The 21,472-nt window shown below is 39.9% G+C and overlaps 1 protein-coding gene across 1 annotated transcript; it reads right to left on the reverse strand.

Moving 5' to 3' along the window:
- Positions 1-1,402: 1,402 nt before the first annotated feature.
- Positions 1,403-20,918, reverse strand: SPG7 (SPG7 matrix AAA peptidase subunit, paraplegin). The gene is made up of 17 exons (XM_072422622.1): positions 20,712-20,918; positions 17,873-17,975; positions 17,711-17,797; positions 15,509-15,747; positions 14,813-14,952; positions 13,215-13,317; positions 11,610-11,735; positions 9,477-9,639; positions 7,932-8,105; positions 6,608-6,732; positions 6,415-6,517; positions 5,661-5,771; positions 4,543-4,658; positions 4,024-4,180; positions 3,670-3,830; positions 2,462-2,539; positions 1,403-1,769 (listed from the first exon to the last, which is right to left on the reverse strand). The coding sequence occupies exons 1-17, from the start codon at positions 20,808-20,810 to the stop codon at positions 1,560-1,562; spliced, it is 2,295 nt and encodes a 764-aa protein (XP_072278723.1). The 5' UTR covers positions 20,811-20,918; the 3' UTR covers positions 1,403-1,559.
- Between the last annotated feature and the right edge of the window lie 554 nt (positions 20,919-21,472).

Consider the following 21,472-nt stretch of genomic DNA (forward strand, 5'->3'; position numbering starts at 1 on the left):
AGGAAGGTAGAAGTAAACTATATTTCAGGCACATAGGGTCTGATTTAATAAAGCTCTTCATGGCTGGAGAGGATACACTTCATCGGTGAAGCTGGGTGATCCAGCAAACCTGAAATAGATCTGGTCCAGAATTCAAACCAATTGCTAGCAAATGACTTTGAAGAAAGCCATTACAAGTTTGCTGGATCACCCAGCTTCACTGATGAAAGTGTATCCTCACCAGCCTTGAAAAGCTTTTATAAATCAGGCCCATTGACTCAACAGACTGAGGTCATAAGCCGTGGCAATTAGCATTTTCAGCAATAGCAGCTGCTGTTTTTGTCATTACAGATTTGCTTTAAAGCAAATTGGTGGCTGTCATAATTAAAATAAATTAAGGTGTGCATAATATAACAGCCTCTTTGAAGTTGATGCTTTCCAACCTCTGTTGGAGCTGGCACAGTGCCCTCTCAAAAGAAAGAGAAAGTCGGGCATCTGATAGCACAGTAATTGTCAGATCTCAGGTGACCTCTGACTTCAACTTAATGTTTAGTTGTCAGATAAAGTATTTTTAGCAAATCAAGTATGTTTGTCAGATTTCATCATAATAAAGCAGAACTCCAGGTACATATAAAAGATGCAAAAAAATTCAGCTCTGTAAACATTAATTCATCATTATACATGTGTATTATGCAAGCAACCCAATTACCTAATTGTGACTTGATATCAGCATCTTGTAATCCCTGTATTGAAGAGCTCAAACCAGCAGAAGAAGAATACACATAACGAGACAATCAGTTGGAATTCAGTGCTCATATACTAACAAGCATCACTGCTAAAAGTAATGGGAGCAAGATCAGCCCATCATCATTCCACAACTTTGCTTTCACTATTTAATCACAGGCTGGGAGAGGGAAGAAGTCTAGTTTTACTTCCTAGCTGCAGCTAAAAAAAAGTCAAGTCTACTGCACAGAATGGCAGGGATATGCAGTGGCAGAGCTGTGTAAATCTCAGAACAAGATGGACAGAAATACAAATCTATTGATAAAAAAAAAAGACATTTATTCTGTGTATTTTTGGTTTGCTTGGAGTTCAGCATTAGTTAATCACAAAAATATTCTAAATGTACAATTTCAGATATACCAACACTATGTAATGTGATGGCCTGCCTAAATCAGCCCTTCTATTTACAATTAAAATACTCTGCATTGTATAGTTTAGTAAATATAAAGGAGATTGTCAAATCAAATTGCAAAGTGCTTGGCCAGCTTCCAAATAGTTTCAGATAAAATACAGAATGCATGTCTTGATGGACCACCTAAAGCACCCAGCAAAATCTTGGTGAACCATGAAGGATGCAGCAAAAATAACTGTGAAAGCTTAATTCAGTATAATGTAAATAAAGACAGTCACCAGTAGAAAATTTTATAATATTGAACTTCTATTTTAGCAGACTACAAATGCTGATCTTTCAGATTGTTTTAAAGTTAGCCAAAACTATACACAATAAAATTAACAATTTCTCAGTTTAATGTGATGCAAGTATGAACATAAAGTCCGTATATTGTATGTAGCCCCTATCACACAGGGGATAGGTTTGTATCATTTTCCATGTCTTTCGGGGGTGGTGGCCTGCGTGGCTCATCCTCTCCAGTGTCTTGTTTGTCCTTCTCTGCCTCAATCCAGCTCTGTGGAGCGATCATTTTCTTAGGCCCATGTGGAGGTGGGCCGATAAGTGCTTCAATGTCACTGTAATTAATGACTTCATGTTCCAATAAAGCATCAGCCAGCTAAAATCACAAATCAGGAAACATCTTAGCATAAACAGCATCTGCAATTTTCTCCCCAGCCCCTTTTAGCTGGGTGCACCACCAAGCACTTTTCAGTAACCACCCGGCTGATTTTGAGTGGTCACTGAAAAGTTGGGACACAAAATATGGGTATTTGACAGATGGGGTAATAATACAAAGATGATGGAAAAATGGGAAAACAAGGAAAAAACAGAGTCCTTGTGATTTTCGTTTTTTTTCCCTAAATGTTTGTAAAATTTTCCCAAATAAATGTTTTAGAAATACCACACCATAAATGTTTTTATTTAAATTTTATTGGCATTTCTGTGGATTATGGTTTTAAGTGTTAGCAGTGACAGACACCTTTTGTGCCCCAAGTTTTTTTTACTTAAATCAATGTAGTTTTCCTATTTTATCAGGTAAACATAAGTACTTTGGTTTATATTCAGACCAGTTTAGATTTGAGTATATATGATATTCTGGAGGCCCTTAAAGCAAACTTTTTTGCGGTTCTTATCAATTATTCCACTGTTTACTTCACTATGAACGGACTTGGTACCTAAACTACCAGCTTCCTGTGTTATCTCACAAAGAATAACCCAACCCCCCCTCATTAATTTCTGACCATTATTATACAAGGATGTGAGTGAGAAGATCTGATACACTATACATAACCATAACTTGATACTCACCAGCTGTAATTTGTCCCTATTGTCCAGCAGTATTTTCTCTGTGTGTTTAAAAGCCGAGGCCACCAGCTGCTGAGCTTCCTGAGTCAAAAAAAAAGAAAAACTGTAAGAATTCATAGGTGCCAGTCTTTGACCTTTGTTTTTATAGTAGAAAAGTTTGGTCAACACACCACTATTCAAGCCTGCTAACTGGATAGTAAATGAGCAGCAAACTGATTAGGTTACCTCTTTGCTGATTATTAGAAGTCTTATTGAAAACAACCCTAAAGCTGAACTCAAGATATTAATGCAGTTAGGTTATATAATTTACTAAAAACCATAAAAAATATTTTTGTAGGTGCATGCATTTGTCTTGAAATGAGTGTTCTGCAATTACTAACACAGCCATCTAGGAGGGGGCAGTATCAGGAGCCAGTTATTCCTTCAGTTGGCAGGCTTGAGTGTGCTTTTAACTGTGCTGGTGCCAAGGACCTGGTTGTGTTGCCTTAAATAGATGTCTAGATCAAAGGACTGGCTGCACAGAAATACAAGTTATTTAACAAATAACTTTTTCCATATATAAATTTCAACTGTCTAAGTATTTGCTTACCTATGACCACGTACACATGTCAGATGGTTTTCATCCAATAATCCCCTCAGGGCTGATATCGAACCAGAATCTGGTCTGTGTACAGCACTTGTTGTATGGGCGACTGTCCTGGCGGATTCACAGACGACGAACGATAATAATGAAAGTGAAGGGAAGAGAACACAGCAGGGTGCCACTCCGTCGTTCTCACCCTCCATTCTCCATAAAGCAGATCGGCACTGTATGTACAGAGCTCCTTCATTCATCGTGCAGTCTTTTGTCATTGGAAAAGATTGTGAAAGATCCTTTCCAATGACAATTATTGCATGTGTGTACCCAGCCTTAGTCACAGAAATGAGTCTTGGCCAGACCAAGGAAAACATGTTAGGTCTGTATAATGTCCACCCCACTTCCCCAAGCCCATTAGTCTCAGGGTAACAATGGATTGATGGGTTGTATTTTTTTAGGCCTGTCTCCAATCTCTAAAGATAAAGCCAGCCTCTGTATCTGCACACATCCTGCCTACTGTCTTAACATGGTTGCTTCAATTAACAAGAATGCATTCATCTACCATATGCCTGACAAAAAGATTGTGATAGCAGTATTTGCCTCACATTGTATTGATTAGTGCATTGATACTTACATAATCCATCATTTCCTGAAGCCCCTGGCTGAATGGTCGTTTCCCAATGCCTGTTTTTTCGTCATCTGGGAATGACACTTGTCCGATGCTGGGTACCATGCCGTAATGTTTGACCATGTCATAAGCCACCCTAGTCACCTTCCTTAGATCATCTTGAGCTCCTGCACAACACAACAAGCAAGTCACATGATACACATTTCTGATTGTACACAGCTTTTATATCTGCCATTTACTTATCTGGGTCCCCACATAAGTTTGCTTCATTTGGCCAGCACAGAGAATTAGCAGAGTAGTTTTACAGCCGACATATCGCATTCAATGACAAACTAGGTTTTGGGTTGATTGCACACTTACCAGTTGTGGCTTTGTTAAATGTGATGACCTCAGCCACTCTGCCACCCAGAGCCATACACATCCGCTCAAACAGCTGTTCCTTGGTGAACAGATATTGCTCCCTTGGCAAAATTTGAGCAAACCCCAGTGCTGCATTGGTTCTTGGAGCAATAGACACCTGCAGAAATAAAGCACACAATTGGGTCCACCATAAAACTTCAGAGTCCTATAACCTATAATAAAAGTTTATTTTTAAACATGAATAACGTTTGTCAAAAGGATATTTATATTGCCACTTTAAAAGGTATGTCCAATCATTACCTAAATTTACCTCCAACCTCAATTGGTCAGCACACATGTAGTGTTTCAATGATTCCTAGTGCTAGCCTTCCATTTCTCAATTTTGTGGCTATAAAGGGCTTTAAACTGATATCAAGAAGTACAACTTATACAATCTGCATTTATAAAAACATTTAATGATTTCAACAAAATACATAACATTTTTTCTATCTAAAGACAGAGTGTATATGATGTTCTCACCTTCATTACAGCTTCAGTATTTTCTAGCAGCCATCCAACCAGAGCATGTCCAGACTCATGATATGCCACCACACGCCTCTCCTCCTTCGACATGATCTTGCTTTTCTTGACAGTACCTGCATGCACATACCAATTTAGAGGTTTCATGAATGCTTAGCTCAACAGCAATTCTGCTTACTGGACTACAGAACTGTCTTTCCCACCCCTTGCGGTTCAACTGTACATACATACACTGACTTCTTTACCAGCACAAGTTGCTGCTGTATTGACTCCCCAAACCCTGCCTATACACTAGGAAAGGGGGTCATGGGACATGTAGTTGTGGTCTTGTGCCTATATCAATAGCTCCCAGCAGCTGCCCCTGTAGGGATTTTACAGGCTTGTTGATAAGGACACCGAAAGCAATATTATCCAACTCTCACTACAAATAAAAGAAAAAATAATGCTAGAACATGATCTAGAAGGGGGGGGTTGGGGTAAATTTTGAATAATCCATTTTGCACTTGGTATAACCATGCTGTGCCTGTTTACAGAGATGGACTACAAGCTCACAGCTTGGCTGTAAGATCACAGTGGTCAGCATCCAGTGCTTCTAGGCCTCCTGCAATGCCCTCACATACATTCTGGCAAAGGCTGTAGAAAAAGAGAGACAATACCAATAGAAAAAAAAAAAAAAACAATGGCTGCTAAGACAGTCTCAGACCCAGCACAAAGTCACTGGTACCGACATCACCAGTGCAGCTTCGAATATAAATGATAAATTAAATGCCTAATTTATAGATGAAATATACTGTATCATGGTTACTTCTTAAAGTAATGACTCTTGTCAATTAACATAAAAAAGGGAGACATTACCCCTCCTATTAAAACAAAATTTCGCATTTGAAACGCGTCAAGCAAGAATTGAGATACATACAAAACATAAAAAGTAATATAAGCTTTTTAATTAATTAAATATTTTTTGTTTTTTAGTTGTAATTGTTATAATAAATTGTGTAAATTGTTTTAATTTATTAAAATCCCTAAAAAAAAATAGGGATGTGGCAGTATAAGTTAATATGTAATCTGTGTTGGACACTCAATATCTTGAAGAAATTGTAATCTTTAGGAAGTCTTACCTGCGATGACTCTTTCCACAGCATACTCGAAGTTAGAGGTGTGTACTGACTGATGGCCCTCCCGTGCTGCATGGAGAGCCGCCTCATTACAAATATTAGCAATATCAGCTCCTAAAACGAAGATACATGCTTTTAATTATTATATAAATAAAATAGCTCAACCTGAATGTGATCTACAAACTGATGAAAGATTCTGTTTTTGTAGTGACAGCGAGACCTTCCTGCAAAGATCCCTGGTTTTCTTCCATTTCACCTCAATGTTTTGAGTATTCCTGCCTACGATATATATTGTCTAAGCAATCACTACAGGAAGGTGGGTATATGCTACATACTTCCAATTACATTTTAGTGACTAATAATACTCTTTTATACCTCACAGTGTGATGGCCAAGAAAAGCAGAATCAAAGTATTCCAACATACAAAAAAGTGGGTCACATATGGAATGTCTGCATATTGTTTTTTTAACAAGCATAAATTGGGCTTTTACCAAACCCTGCCTGACCTCTGTACCTGCAGACACTGCAGAGCAGTTCATTAGAGATTGCAATGTCACTGCCGACATTATTCAAGTTATCTAAGCTGCTCAACTAACCTTCTTAGTTCATCTTTCTTTTCATTAGAAGGCTGCAAGGATGCTGTTCTCACTTATTACTTGTTTTAAAGCTGCTTGTTAATAATATCTATAAATCTGAATGCCTATAGCCAACCATTGAATCCTTTTTATTAGGGATTTGGTCAGGATGGCAATCTTACCACTGAATCCTGGCGTAAGCTCCGCAAGACGCTGGGAGTAGAAGGTCCCAGGCTGAGTCAGCTTCAAGCTCTTTAAGTGCTGCTCAAAAATCTCTCTTCTTTCCTAGAATACAGAGTAGATTTTGGCATCAATCAACAACCAGAAAGTCTGTACCGTGAATAATGAAACAAGACAAAACAGAATCAGTTTTACCTGTAATGTGGGAAGATCGATAAAGATATGTCGGTCCAGCCTTCCAGGCCTCATCAATGCATTGTCTAAAACATCAGCCCTGTTGGTGGAGGCGAGCACTATCACATGATCAGTGGTACCCATACCTGCCAGAGACATTAGAAGACAAGCTTAGCTAACATGAATCATACAGCTATGGGCGAGCACCGGTGTCCTGTATCGACGGTTTTTTTCTATATTTCTTGCAAATGTCAAAGGTGAGAATTCCAGTAATAGTTGATGTCACCCCCTCCACTTACAGCCCCATTACAAGCAGTCATGGAGAGCTTGTAATGCTAATGTGCACAAAAAAAAAAAAGAAGCGGCCATATATCTTTGCATGATCTTTGATGTATATACAGTAGATCCCCGGTTATCTGGAACTCAGATAACCAGAAAATTCAGATAACCTGCACCCAACAGCTCCACTTTCTTGTTTGCTCCTGCAGCCCTAGCAAAGCTGTGGCATGTGTTCTGCATTCAAGATGGCTGCGGAAGCAACCAGGAGAGCAGAACAGAGCTACGCTCCGCGATTGGCTAGGAAAAGGGAAACCCTGATGATGCTTGAGTGTCATCCCTTTTTCCAGGCATTCAGCACTAGATGTGAATAGAGGGACAAGTCTCCCCATTCAAGTCCAGTACTGAATGCCTGAGAAACCTCAGTTTCAGAGTAACCTCAGTTAACCGGAAAATACAATTAATCCGGAATCGGCCATCCCCGTGGGTGCCGGATAACTGAGGTTCTACTGTAATATAAATAAAAAACAGGATAATTGGTCTCTTGGTAATCTACAATTATTTTAACCCAGCACCATGGAACCAGAAGCTGCAGCAATGTGGACATCTAGCTCAAAGGCCCTGCTGTCACTGAATGATGTGATCTTCGAATGATGCCACTGACAGCTAATCATAGTTCTGACACAAGTGCAAAAGGATCCCTGCCAGAGGAGATCTAATGGTCTCTTCTGACAATGGAAAGCTCTTTATGCTGTGTGGATATAAATGCTGGGGTATGGCCTACACTGGTTCAAGGCTGTAAATCATCTCAATATAAACAAGTGCAGTAGAATGTGATTAATTCCTACATATCCTCCAGATATACTTTGACCAAGGCACACTTCGTTTGTAATAATGTATGTTGGCAATAGATTTTTTTCATAATGTAATTGGTTCAGGTTTGAGATACACAGTCCTACAGCAGTTTTAGAGAAAACAAAGTTTGTATAATGAGTAGATACAAACCAAACATTTATGATCACAGCCTACAAAGTATCTAAGAAAATTCACTATAATTGTGTAGTCTTACCATCCATCTCTACCAGCAGCTGGTTCAGTGTTTGTTCCTCCTCAGTGTTGGAGAATGTAGACATATTTGTGGATCGTTTCTTTCCTACAGCATCAATCTCATCAATGTAAACAATGCAGGGAGCTCGAACTCGAGCTTCTTTGAAAAGGCTGCGCATACGGGCAGCACCAAGGCCTGTTGGGAAAGAAAAGAATTATTACAAAGCATTTCCATTTTCCTAAAGAACTGTGAATTATTAACAAAGCCATTTTTCCACCCTTATCTGAACTCACCCCAAAATTAGCATCAGTACATTGCAATAGTTTCCAGATGGAGACAAGAGTGGGCCAGGTCTACTTAGTATGTGTCCACACAGTTACCTGTAGCCTGTACCAGAGGTGAACCTGACAACGCACTAGCACATTTGAGATTCAATTGTCACTACCTAAAGTGAATCCAAATTTAGAATGCAAACAACCACAAGGAGGTAGTACTATATGACAAACCAGACATGCAATGTTTCTTTTGTCAAATAACGAACTCTTCGGCTCTTGGTGGCTTTTTGTGTCTATTCTAAACTAACATGTGCCATGTAGCTAGGGGCTAGGCTACGTGTGCAGCCTCGCCATCAATTACATCATCCAGTTAAATCTGCCGTGAAGCCAGCAGTGAAGATGGAAGCACCCATCTTTGCAGAGATAACTGGTTCTGGACATATAGTCGCTGCAGGGCAACAGCACAAAATAGGTGCTATAATTGTCAAGTATACTGTGCAGATTTGCTGATTATAGCAGAAGCTCACAACCCATCAACAAGTTTAATTCCACTTTAGCAGGATACATTTGAACAAGGACATACCGTATATGGAAAAATCAAACAGAATAATACCTTCAAAGATATACTATTATTTTTTATTATTAAACGGTAAATTTATATTAATAATATTATTATTACACAGTATTTATTTAGCGCCATCATATTACGCAGCGCTGTACAAAGTCCATAGTCATGTCACTAACTGTGACTCAAAGGAGCTCACAATCTAATGTCCCTACCATAGTCATATGTCATTAATACAATTATTTTTTTTTGGGGGGGGTAGCTAATTAACCTCACTGCATGTTTTTGGGATGTGGAAGGAAAACAGATTACCCGTGCTGCAATAACATGTAACAGCTTATATGAGATTTTTATGATTGGATTTGTAATTATACAATTAGAATAATAACTCCAAATGAAATGTATTTTCTTATAAAAGGTCTACTGAGGATTCTGGTACATGTATAAGCATTATACTTTCCAGCCACTGGGTGGCAGCCTTCACACGTGGAATAATCCTCTTTTGGCTTTTAGTAGTGTTATGAGTCTACAATAGTCTCAAATACCTTTCAGGGATTCAGGGAACCCCTGCTATAATTACTATATTCAAATCTCACAGTACAATAATGCCGTGGTGAGTTGGAAAAGCTCTACCTCTTATATTCTCCATAACATAGAATAAAGCCATGTCAAATGCTAAGGGGGGGTTACCTACAAAGAGCTCCTAAGGGCCACGTATTATCTTACCTCCAATCACCTCCACAAACTCTGACCCTGCTATTGCCAGGAAGGGCACTTGGGCTTCTGTTGCTACAGCCTTAGCCAGCAAGGTTTTTCCACATCCTGGTGGCCCGAGAAGTAAAGCACCTTTAGGTACTTTGGCTCCCAAGTGTAGGTATCGCTCAGGATTCTATATAAAATAAATACCATCAAAGCAGGAAGTGTTAAAGAGAGGTTCATACACAAAAGAAAATCTGGATATTTTTGGCAGTGATGAAACACTGTAACAGCTTGCTTCTAACTTGCTCTAGAACAGGGGTGTCAAACACAAAACTCACAGAGGACCAAATTAAAAACATAGACAAAGTCGCAGGCCAACCTTGAAGATTTTTAAAAAAATTGGGGAAATTTTTCCTTCTCATTAGATATAAACGCTTTTCATATGGAACCAAAGAGGTTTTGCTTCACATTTAATCTGGAACAAGCTTATAATAAAGAAACAGCCATACATTTTTTTTTTAATTTAATAAAAATCTTATGCCTCCTTCTCTATTTGTGGCCTTCTGAGTTAAATTTCAATGGTAACCTTTTTGTACAGGCTAACAATATTAATAATAATATTATTCTATGAAAATCCAACCATTCAAGTCTATGCCTTGGAGTAGCAAGGAAAAGTACAGCTGAGGGGGAGTGCTCTTATAAGTGGCCCGCCGCTGAAACTCCCTCTTCATTGAAATAGCGCCACTACTAAAATTCCTGGCATTATTTGCATCAATAAAACAGTCTAATGTGGGGCCACGCATAGGCAGAGAGCCAGCTGGTCTAAAGACGTAAGTGATGCCGGGAATTGTAGTAGCGGCGCTATTTCAATGCGGTGGCGGGCCATCTGCAGTTCATATTTAGATTACTTTGGGGGCCAGAAAAAAGGACATTGGGGGCCAGACACCCCTGCTCTAGAACATAAAATAAAATATATGCAGTTGATTTCATAATGATGGAAGCTGGTCTCCAGCCTTGCCTTCATTCTTGCGGTGTTGTATAGGTTCCTCTCCTGAAATTACTGACTCTGGTTTCACTGGATTCTGTGCGCCTCTACAATTTTTTTTAGAAGCTGCAGCAAGTCAGCTAGATTAGTGGTTGCCAAACTTTCAGGCCTCATGGACCACTAAATAATCTGGACAGTGCATGCACGGGGAGCCACGTGTCACTCAAAAGGGAAGAAACTTCCCTCAGGAGTGACATCATGATGCCCGAACCCATTCACTCTCCCATCACAGGCTCAGACTTGCTTGCTAAACATCCTGGGTGGACAGAAGCGCAGGGCTGTGGACACAACAAAAGTGGGGGACATGATGAGCGGGGTCAGGAGAAGGACCCAACTGGGGAGCGCACCAGCCAGAGCTACGGACCACCAGTATACATTACTACCTAGTAGCCATAAATAATGGTCTAGTGTTAAATGGAACTTTAGTAAAAGTGAATTAAATTAAAGTTTACCTTAAAGCAACAGTTTTTTTTCTTTTGGAAACAATGGTTAACCTGTAAAACTAAAAGTGGACCATTGTGAGCACCCCTGGTAATGTAATATGGATTGTCACATATCAGTGACATATTAGTGGCTGAACACCATGATATAGTAAAGGGAATAGAGAAAAGAAAAAGGAATTTACTGACAAGATCAACTGTTCAATTATGTTACAGACAGAAACAAAATCTGCTGTGTTAATGCTACCTGCTACTACTTATGTACATTGTGCATAAGTTTTTAAATTGTCTGTAGTTACACTTTAGCTTTAAATTAAAATTCCTGGCAACTCTGCTACTAGACATCCTTGTATTATATTTTCTGCTATATGGTGAGAACACTATCCCTATCCTCCACTCTACTAATAGGGAATACATCTAGACTTGCATATTACAAAGGCATGTTCTACTTTTGTTACCATCAAGAAACCCGCCCTGAGAAATGTCCCTCAGCCATCACTGAAGTGAATGTTGACAAGATGTGACTGCAGAAACTGCAGGTGATCAGTGTAACAGATAAGCCAAAGTGAATTAAAAATAATTTTTGAAGAAAAACATGGCTGACACACAGTACTGCAGCAAAGAAAATATTATTTAGTGTGGGTTTTCTATGTTCCTCACTGCTGCTCAAGTTACCTTTAAGTAGTCCACAAATTCCTTAACTTCTGTCTTAGCCTCATGCATGCCAGCAACATCCTTAAAACAGATTCCCTTCCCAGAAGCTCCATCTACAATAGTAAATCGAGCCATCTTCAGCTGGTTCTAAAGAAGAAAGAAGTAATATAAATAAGTGAAGGCTGAATGGTTCAAAAGATTATTATAAGAGAGAGCAGTACAAGCTGACACCCCAGAAACTGTCGGGAGTTCAACGCTCATGTGATCATGGCCTATAAAGTTCTAACGCAGTGTTATATGATGACTTATACTGCAACAATTTATGCTTCGTATGCAATAGCCTACCTGCCTTATCACCTTGTGTATTTTTAAGCATCCTCTATTCTGTTAAGGTAAAAAATTGATGATATCTTTCATAGAAAATTGTTCCTAAAAGAACACGAGAATGGAGTTGTTGTTGCAATATCTGTCATTTGGGTTGATTCTATGAAAACCAGGTACCACTGTTGGTCGAGCTAACTTTGTAAGCTTGTTCTTAACTGCACACAGTGATCAGTCACTGCCCGTTGTATACTTTATTCATATGTCACAGCCAATGGTTCCTAATAAGCTGTGGGATCACTATTAAGGTATAAAGCAGGCAAAGTTCCCATGGGCAGTCACCAGTGAATTAGACGCTGCCTGCTGTATACCTTAGCAGTTAACTCACTGTCAATGGTAGTTACTAAAAAAAAAAAAAAAATTATCAAACAGTATTTATATAGTGCCAACATATCATGCTGTGCTGTACATTAATTAGGGATTAGTTAATGTCAACATCATCAAATGAGCCATTGGTAAGCCATACAGTAGACAGCTTTCCCATTGGGTGGTTGTCAATAATAGAAACTCCAATGATGTTTACATGGCTGTTGTTGGCTGTGATGTAACGAACAAATGCAGCCACCACATCTAAGGACTAGTAAACTGAAATATATGAAATGTTTGTCTTAAGACAGTCATTAGGTCTGATCTAAACTGAAAAAAAAAACAGTAAAAAATGATATGCTACAATTTGAAGTAACTCAAATTGTTACTTGGAAAATTGCTACTCTAACTGGTGTCACTGTTCTGCCATTGATTCCTGTTTTGGTTAAAGCCACAAAATATTGGATTTTTGTCTGGTTCCAGCTCCCTCCAGGACAAATAGTGAAAATAAACAAAGGCAGCATTAAAACCTGACAGAGATTTTGTGACACCATCAATCTAAAAATCTAGGAGGACTCAGCCTAACGGAAGGGCTATATGAAGTGTCCATGTCACCCGGGCACCACAGAAAGACTCATCTGTCCATGCAGTAAAGACTTTACATCATAAGTATGCAAAGGCTTTTTCTCATTTTGGGTTCACCAGGACAACAAATGAAGGTAAATCCAAAACACAACAGGACAGCAGAGACTATAGCTGCAGAATGAACCTTTCTCTTGTCTATTCACAGCAAGCCAAAGAAAAGTCTTGGCTACACATACACTTTAATAGATTTCTAGTATTTCCCTAGGAGACCATAAACCGATACACCAGGAAGGAAAACACTAGACTGAGCAGAATAAACGAAGCACAAGATCAATACATTCATGTGCAACTTACAAAAGCGCTGAAACCTCCTTGGCGGCCTGTCATTCCAGATGCCCGTAATAGAAAGTATAGTGCGCCAGCAGCCAAGACACCTATGATTATAACATACTTAAATCTGTAAGATGGGGGGGGGGAAGAACAAATAATAAAAATTTTAGTTAATGACATAAAGTAATAATAATAAGAATACAACAATAACTACACTAAATCCAGGACAAAAACATACATGCATTCTTAATAAAAAAATGCTAAGAGTAACGCTGGCAGGCAAGAAGGTATATAAAAGTTTAAGTTTACTATACATATTGTAACAATTGTGATTAGTAAGGGTGTGCAATAAAGACACCTCAATCGGTATCTGTATCATGTGAAATCTTTGTAAAATTTTCTATACAGAGATCAATAATGGCCACAAAAATAATCGGAACATATCACATTCCATATGATTTACATTAACAGCCTGTAGGAAGTTGGTAACATATACAATGGGTTGTCAATTTTGTATGTATGAAGGTGATGACCTAATGTTCTGCACTGGACAGCGACTTTTCTCAGCAATAACATAACAATAGCATAATATTGCAGAAAGAATGTTAAAAATGTACAATTGGTCATTTCATTACTAAGGCAAAAGTGGAGCACCAGGCACGCATGACACTGGGTTACAGACAGTGCTTTGGCCTTCTTACTTAGAATGCGGGATTGCTGGTTCTGCATTGTACAGTGATGATGTCGGAAGTCTGCAACCAGCATACATAGTGCTGGAGAGAACAGGCTATAAATGATCGGTGAATGGAGAGGAGGGATTTGGATTTGTAACATAGGGTGGTAGCGCGGTGGCTCAGTGATTAGCATTCTGGCTTTTACAGGGCTGGGTCACAAGTTTTAAATCTTAGCCAGGACACTATCTGCATGGAGTTTGCAGGTTCCCCCCATATTTGCGTGGGTTTCCTCTGGTTTCTTCCCACATTCCAAAAACATGCAGTTAGGTTAATTGGCTTCCCCCCAATAATTGACAGACTGTATTAAAGACACATGACTATGGTAGGGACATTAGATTGTGAGCTCCTCTGACAGCTAGTGACATGACTATGGACTTTGTAAAGCACTGTGTAAAATGATGGTGCTATATAAATACTGTGTAATAATAAGATGAGCTTTTTCATGTTCTCCTCAATGAAAATAGGCATTTAACCTTTGCAGTACAAGGGAAGCCACACTGCAAAGATAAAGATTTTGGAAACTAAACATTAAACATTTTTATTATGTGTTCTTTTTTTTCATGGTTTCCATTTTCTCTTCCTCTTACAGGAGGTCAGCAGCTCAAGCCTAAAAATTGATACTCATATGAATGGATGAAAGCTGTGACTCCTACCCATCCTCCGAAGTTTTATATTGTGCATGAAAGATAACTAGATACTGTTCCTCCGCTTTTTTTACTTAAATTCCCTTTATCAGATCTGATTGGTTACTGTGGTTAAATATTTGATAAAAAGAAGACCATCCATGATTTACTATGCTGCTATTCTCCATTCACCATCATAACCAGTTTCAATGCCAATAACTATGCAACTATGCAATAACAGCTAAAAAGGAAAGACTAGCCATACTTATCGAAAAAGTCAACACGTCGGTATGTAACAGGGATACGATCCATCAATGAAATGTTTAGGGCATCTTCTGCAGCCCGCAGCTTCTCTTCAAACTTATCAATGTTTGCAACCTTCAATCTGTAGGAACTAGGTCTGACCTGTGAGGCGGAAACATACCAGTATCTCACTTTAAAATGCGCATTCACTTTAATTCACTTTTATTTGCTTATTTACTATATTATAGAAAGTACTTTACAATATCCAATCTTTATTTGGAACAAGAAATAAATTAGGCTCTCTGTGTCCAGGTTGCGGATCTTTCTATATTTCCATATTCTTAACAAGCAGTAGATGAGCTTTATAACCCTCACTGTTCTTTGTGGCTGCAGGTATTCTGGGGCAGTTGATCCTTAAATTTCACAACTGAGTTATTAAATTCACAGTTCATCCCCTCTTCCATGGTTCCTCTGACAGTGTGGACCTTGGCACCCTGCTTTGAATGTAAACAGCAGGTGGTTCAGACACCAAGTGCAACCAACTTTTGGAGGTCTCTGTTGTGATTTTTGAGGGTAAATGGCACCACAGTGCCTGCAGCTACATAGTTCAGTGAGGGCTTTTTTTATAGCCCATTTGTTGCTATAAGGTCTATAGGAAGGCACATAGGTGTTTAGCTAGGAACAAAACATAATAAAACATGAGATAAGACTCACTCACCCTTTGGCCTAAAAGCACTGCATCATTATAGAGATATACATACACGCAGTCAGTTTCTGGGTCAACTTCCACCCGTGCCACCTCTCCCTTGGCTAACATTTCATTTACAAAGTCATTCCAGGAGACTTCTGTATTTTGGTTAAATCTAGCCAAGAAGTTGAGTAAGGTAAACACCACCAAGACTGCAAAAAATCGCCGATACAGTGTGGCCATTATATTTTCTCGATTATTTTTGTCATCTAGGAAACATGAAAAATGTACAGTCAGAGATGAGAGCGCCACATAACCAAAGACAATTCAGTCTGACAGTAAAAAAGTCTGGTTCAAATATAAATTATCTTGTTAAAGCCTAAATGTCCATTTTGCTACAGTCACACGCCAGTGCAACCCTGATTCTTCTCATTTTGATTGTCCGCAAGAGACATAGGCACTTTCTATGGGTGTCAAAAGAGGGATTTCTTGGGACCCAGAAAAGGATGCAGCAGCATAAGGGGAGAGACTGCCATTGGCACATGGGCATGGTGGGATTTGAAGTTCTCTTCACCCATGAAAGGTGGTGGCAAAGGACCTGATTCAGATTCAGAGGAGTAAGAATTGCATGACTGGTAAGAGAGGTTGGTTTGGGTTTATTATTTCGCCCAAAAATGGCCTTATGGTCGCTTATTTTAGAATTTCATTAGAGGGAGAAAGATTTGCTGGTCCACTGAGAAGGCACAGGCATGGAATTCCGCTTTTCTGCTTTTGTTCCCTATACCGCCAAGAGCATATGCCAACCCTAAATAGGGACTACCATTTTCTAATACAGCGATCGCAGACTGGTGGTCTGCAGCTCTGACCGGAGAGGGACCCCGCTGGGGGCGCACCGGCCAGAGCTACGGACTGTGTCACCTGTGTGGACACAACCCACCCACTCTCCCATTGCAAGCTCAGATCTTTCTTCCTCTTTGAGCGACACACGGCTCCCCACACCTGCGCGGTGCGGATTCTGTGGATCTACTAGTCCTTGAGGTCCAAAAGTTGGTGACCACTGCTCTAAAACCATTCCCAATCTGCAGCTCAGCACATAATCTGCACTGTAAGAGAAAATTTTCACCAAAACAGAAAGACCTCCTGTGTTGTTCCAGACATGTTGCACACAAAGTAGAAAGTCTGGGTGCACAATCACAATAAAAAGTCAGTATCTTGGTTATTTGCCCACTTGACAGTTATAGCTACAGAGCTTCATTATGCATACAGCTCCAACACCTTTCTCACCCTGAAACATGGTAAGGATACACAATCATTTCATATAGAAAAATATTACTGCTGTGGGCATGCTTTCCTAGTGGATGCTTGCACCCTAGTCTGCTAAACAGAAAATAAAGAAGCAGCAACATGCTGGTGAAGTTCTCTCTGTGCTCCTCCTTCTGAGAGCATGTACACAATGTTGGACTGACTGAATCCGGTAAAGCAATGGAGCCCTGAGAAACTCACACTTCCACCCCTTTCTTTTTCCACGCTATGTTTTCTCTATATGTTCGAGAAGCTAATATAAAAATGGGGTGGGGAAACAATCGGCACAGTTCTGGATAATGCGATCTCAATGACAAGGTGATCACATGAGGATTGTTTATTTTCTCTGTCACCTCACACATAAAGAAAGTTATAAACCATATAAAAAAAAGGCCTTTAAAAAAACCTAGGCATAATTTTTTTAAACAATGTACCAAATAAAAACCCTGCAAGTCCTAAAAAAAATGGAAGCTCGATTATGATGAGCAAATTACTCATAGTTAACAAGAGTGATCCTTAATTTGGTGTGAGTTGATAAGCATTAGCTACTTCTGGAAAGGGTTGACAATAGAGGTATAGCTATGTTCACACATGTAAATGATGAAAATGATGTTTCCTGATCGTTTCCAGTGACACTATTACAAAGCACATTGCTCAGTTCTTGGTGAGGGAGAAAGGGGAAAATAAGGGATGTGAAAGGGGGTGAGACGTTCCCACTTGGTTGTTCATTGATACATAGGAACAGATCAGTGAGCAAAATCAGACAACCGCTATACATATGCTAGATTTTTTCCCAAGGTGATAAAGATCATTTATCTTGGTTGACAGTCTTGTAGCTTGTATATGTAGCCTTAGAGAAAAAGTGAGGGTTGGGAGGAAGATCACTGTGTGTTCTTCAAAACCAATATAAAGAAATATATGTTCTCATACCATCATCCTCTTGTTGACTTCTATTTGAATTGTCCTTTTTGTTTTCTTGTCTTCTTAATTCGGTGGTATGAAAAAAATGAATTCCCCCTAAAATAAAGATAACGGAAAAATTATATAGACATAGCTCTATGGTCTTCTATTTGTTATTAAAGAAGAACCAACCTAGTAGCCTCCATAGCTGAACTGGATCTCTGGCGATGTGCTGCTTTACTAAGATTCTGCTTATATCCCTGCAGGTGGGGGTTATCCTTCTGCATAGCAAATTCTGCAATAGAAAGATACAAAGCAAAGCAATGAGAACGAATAAATGGCAAATTTGTTCATTGGCTATAAAACAATTCTAGGTAACCAGCAACGAAATTCAGGAAACACAGCATGGGATATTCAAGGTGAATATGAGCGAGAGGGACTTGCTGTTCCTATTTAAAAAAGTAAATTTCTTGTTTATCAGGTTGATGCCAACTATAGTTAAAAAAAAAAAATAAAACCAAGATAAAAGTCAAAAGCGCAATATAAAAAAAAAACAGCTGATTGCTGTAATATTCACCTTTAATTCATGTCCTCTAAAATCCTTTTTTATACCACTGGGTGCGCTCAGTCTGATGGCCAATATCATTCCCTTACTCTATACCCTGGGACCTGCACCAGCCTATGACTGTATGGAAGGAGCAGCACAGTGATGAGCCCTTTGCACTGTCACTCTGCTTTCTCTTCCCATCAACATGCTTTTCAGCAGCAAGTGACTGGATTGGCTCCTTGTATGGATTCTTACTCTCACATTCTTACCCTGGGAACTACAAGAGTCTGATGCCAGGTTTACATCCAGGTACTTACACTGCTTGCATCTCTTATGTCTACAGTACACAAATTATACAGTGCACACTTATGTCTCATTCCTAGGTGAATGGAGCCGGGTGACACTGATAGTACAACTACAGGATGCAGGAGTCCTAAAACCTGAAGCAAAAGATGCCAGACCCAGAGGAAGAAAGCAGTCAGGAACCATCATTCATCCATCGATAAATACAGCGTTTTCTAATTTACTACTTACCTAGCAGCTACATGATCACATGTAGTGAGGTTGGAGGCAGAGGAGCAGGGTCAGCATAGACAGTAATCAGCTACTCCCAGGGCTTTGACCAAGGGAGGGGGCTGTGCTAAAGGATTCAAAGTTTTTGGAGAAGTCACATTTTCTAGAAATCCCATAGGAACATGAGATAATAAAAATATATTTATGGATTTGTTTTTACATGCAATTTTATAAATGAGTAACAGGGCTTTTAAAGCTGAGTCCATAATCCCAAAATAAATTCCCATTCAAGGGCAAAGGCACATGCTTGGATCTGATGCTCCAGGTTGTGGGTGAGTCCTGCGTCATTGGGTCTGATGTCTATGGCTGCAACTGCAGCACATGGAGGAGGCTGCTGGTAGAACAGAGCAGGGCATGCAGGAGGAAGAGAATAAGTAACCCTTTACACCCCCCTTAGACCTAAGTAAGCATTTACCCCTTATAGTAGTGGGGTTGCCACACTGCTTGTGCCTTTGGTCGTCCCATAGACAAGCAACATTTTTAAGGCCGGTATTGATGTGCCTTTTCTTCATGTTAGGCAGGGTTTTGCATTCCTTTATAAGTGTATAGCACTTATCTAGTTATCTGAAGTTCAATAAATGCAGCTGCCAGTATTATTATTATTATTACACAGTATTTATATAGCGCCATCATATTAGGCAGTGCTGTACAAAGTCCATAGTCATGTCATTAGCTGTCCCTCAAGGGAGCTCACAATCTAACGTCCCTACCATAGTCATTAATGCAGTCTAAGGTCACTTTACGGGGGGAAGCCAATTACCCTAACTGCATGTTTTTGGGATGTAAGAGGAAACCAGAGTACCCGGAGTAAACACACACAAACATGAGGGGAACCAGCAAAATCTATGCAGATAGTGTCCTGGCTGAGTTTTCAACCTGGGACGTAGCGCTGCAAAGGTCAGAGCCACCGTGCTGCCCGTAAAATTATTTCAAAGGTGTCCAAAGCTGGTACCAAGCAACCCATGCCCAAACTGACACAAGCCCCTAGAAGAAAAAAACAGAAATGGCTGCCTCCCTGGTTTTAAAATAGAATAAACCCACCAGATATCACAGTATATTTACAGATTATAGCAGACACAGTTTCAAAAAGATCCCTCCAATGATGTGATCTCTGGTATCTCCACTTGGTATCCGGTGCCCCCATCCTTATTCCCTCTTCTTCCATGGTTGGAGTCTTCCGCCAATGTCATTTCCCATGTCGGGATGATGTAATTCATGCACATGGGCACCAGTTCATCGCTGCAGGTTCTACACAAATGAAGATCAGCCTGATGACAGGCAGGGTAGGGGCAGCACAGGTAGCACTTATTCGCAGGCTCAAATCTCCACCAGGACACCATCTGCATGGAGTTTGCAGGTTCTCCCCGTGTTTGTGTGGGTTTCCTCAGGGTACTCTGGTTTCCTCCCCAAAAACATGCAGATAGGTTAATTGGCTTCTCCCCAAAATTGACCTTAGACTACATTAATGACTAAGGCAGGGACATTAGATTGTGAGCTCCTTTGAGGGACAGCTAGTGACATGACTATGGACTTTGTACAGCGCTGTGTAATATGGCAGCACTATATAAATACTGTGTAATAATAATGACACCGGTGAAGAAACCCACAGTCAGCAAAACTTCTAAAAATAATCAGAATGTCCCCTATACAATGACAGGCGCTCTGCAGCTTTAACACATGGTACAAGGTGACAGGTCCTCTTTAGTAAAACAAAACATTTTATCATGTAGGAAAATAAAATAAATTTTGCTTTTTAAACATAAAATAAGAAACTAATTTAAAAAGCAAATCTTTAAAACTAAGTAAATGGGGACATTTATTATAATGCCGGGCATAGTCCTTCATTGCTGTGCTGCAGATATAAACATTCATAATAAAATATGACATAGAGCCCAGCCATAGGCCTCATACCTGCACCAGGCTGCCCTGTGTCCCGCTCTGGGTCAGCAGTCGCCGGATACCCGTCAAGCAAAGGTGGCGCCCCCGCACGCGGAGCAGTAAGGGCCCCATCGCCGGCCGCGCCGATTACTCCAGGCCGAGGCTTCACTGCGGCCTAGCAGCACAGGCCGCTCACGTCTATCCGTACAGTGAGCTGTATATGTAACCCGCCCACAAACACAGACAGACTCCGTGCACAGCCAATGGCTGCCTGAGGCCCTGACATGGAGGTGACATTGTGCTTTACATAATACAGTCAGTGACTGGACACATTTATTGCAGGAAGTTACAGCAGCATGTTTGCAGTGAGGGCTTCATTTATGGGGCAGAGGTTTCCTGATTGCTAATAACAATTTTAAATCTATTTATTATTATGTTTGGAAGTGTTTACACTTCTCCTAGGTTTATTTTAGTCAAATTTGCTTTTTTTAAAAATTTATTATTGTTATATAGTATTTATATAGCGCCAACATATTACGCAGCGCTGTACATTAAATAGGAGTTGCACATGACAAATACAGACAGTGACACAGGAGGGGGGACCCTGCCCCAAAGAGCTTACAATCTAGGAGGCGGGGAAGCAGCACACAATAGGAAGGAGAGGAAAATGCAACACAACACCCGAAGATTGACAAATCACATTCTACATTGCTTCAACACCATTGTTCTTCATGGGACGCTTGTTTCAGTGACAACTATCAAGCCGCATACACACATGCAATATTAGATCTTTC

Source organism: Pyxicephalus adspersus, chromosome 9 (genome assembly GCF_032062135.1).
Source record: "Pyxicephalus adspersus chromosome 9, UCB_Pads_2.0, whole genome shotgun sequence".
Classification (NCBI taxonomy): domain Eukaryota; kingdom Metazoa; phylum Chordata; class Amphibia; order Anura; family Pyxicephalidae; genus Pyxicephalus; species Pyxicephalus adspersus.

What these genes read in the sequence shown, in the direction of transcription:
- SPG7 (XM_072422622.1), bottom strand. Translation starts at nt 20,810, where the DNA reads ATGGGGCCCTTACTGCTCCGCGTGCGGGGGCGCCACCTTTGCTTGACG. An exon ending in AAGTCAACAAGAGGATGATG is followed by an intron (nt 15,748 to 17,710) that starts GTATGAGAACAT and finishes CATGTTTCCTAG; the next exon opens with ATGACAAAAATAATCGAGAA. An exon ending in CAGTGCTTTTAGGCCAAAGG is followed by an intron (nt 14,953 to 15,508) that starts GTGAGTGAGTCT and finishes TCCGCCTCACAG; the next exon opens with GTCAGACCTAGTTCCTACAG.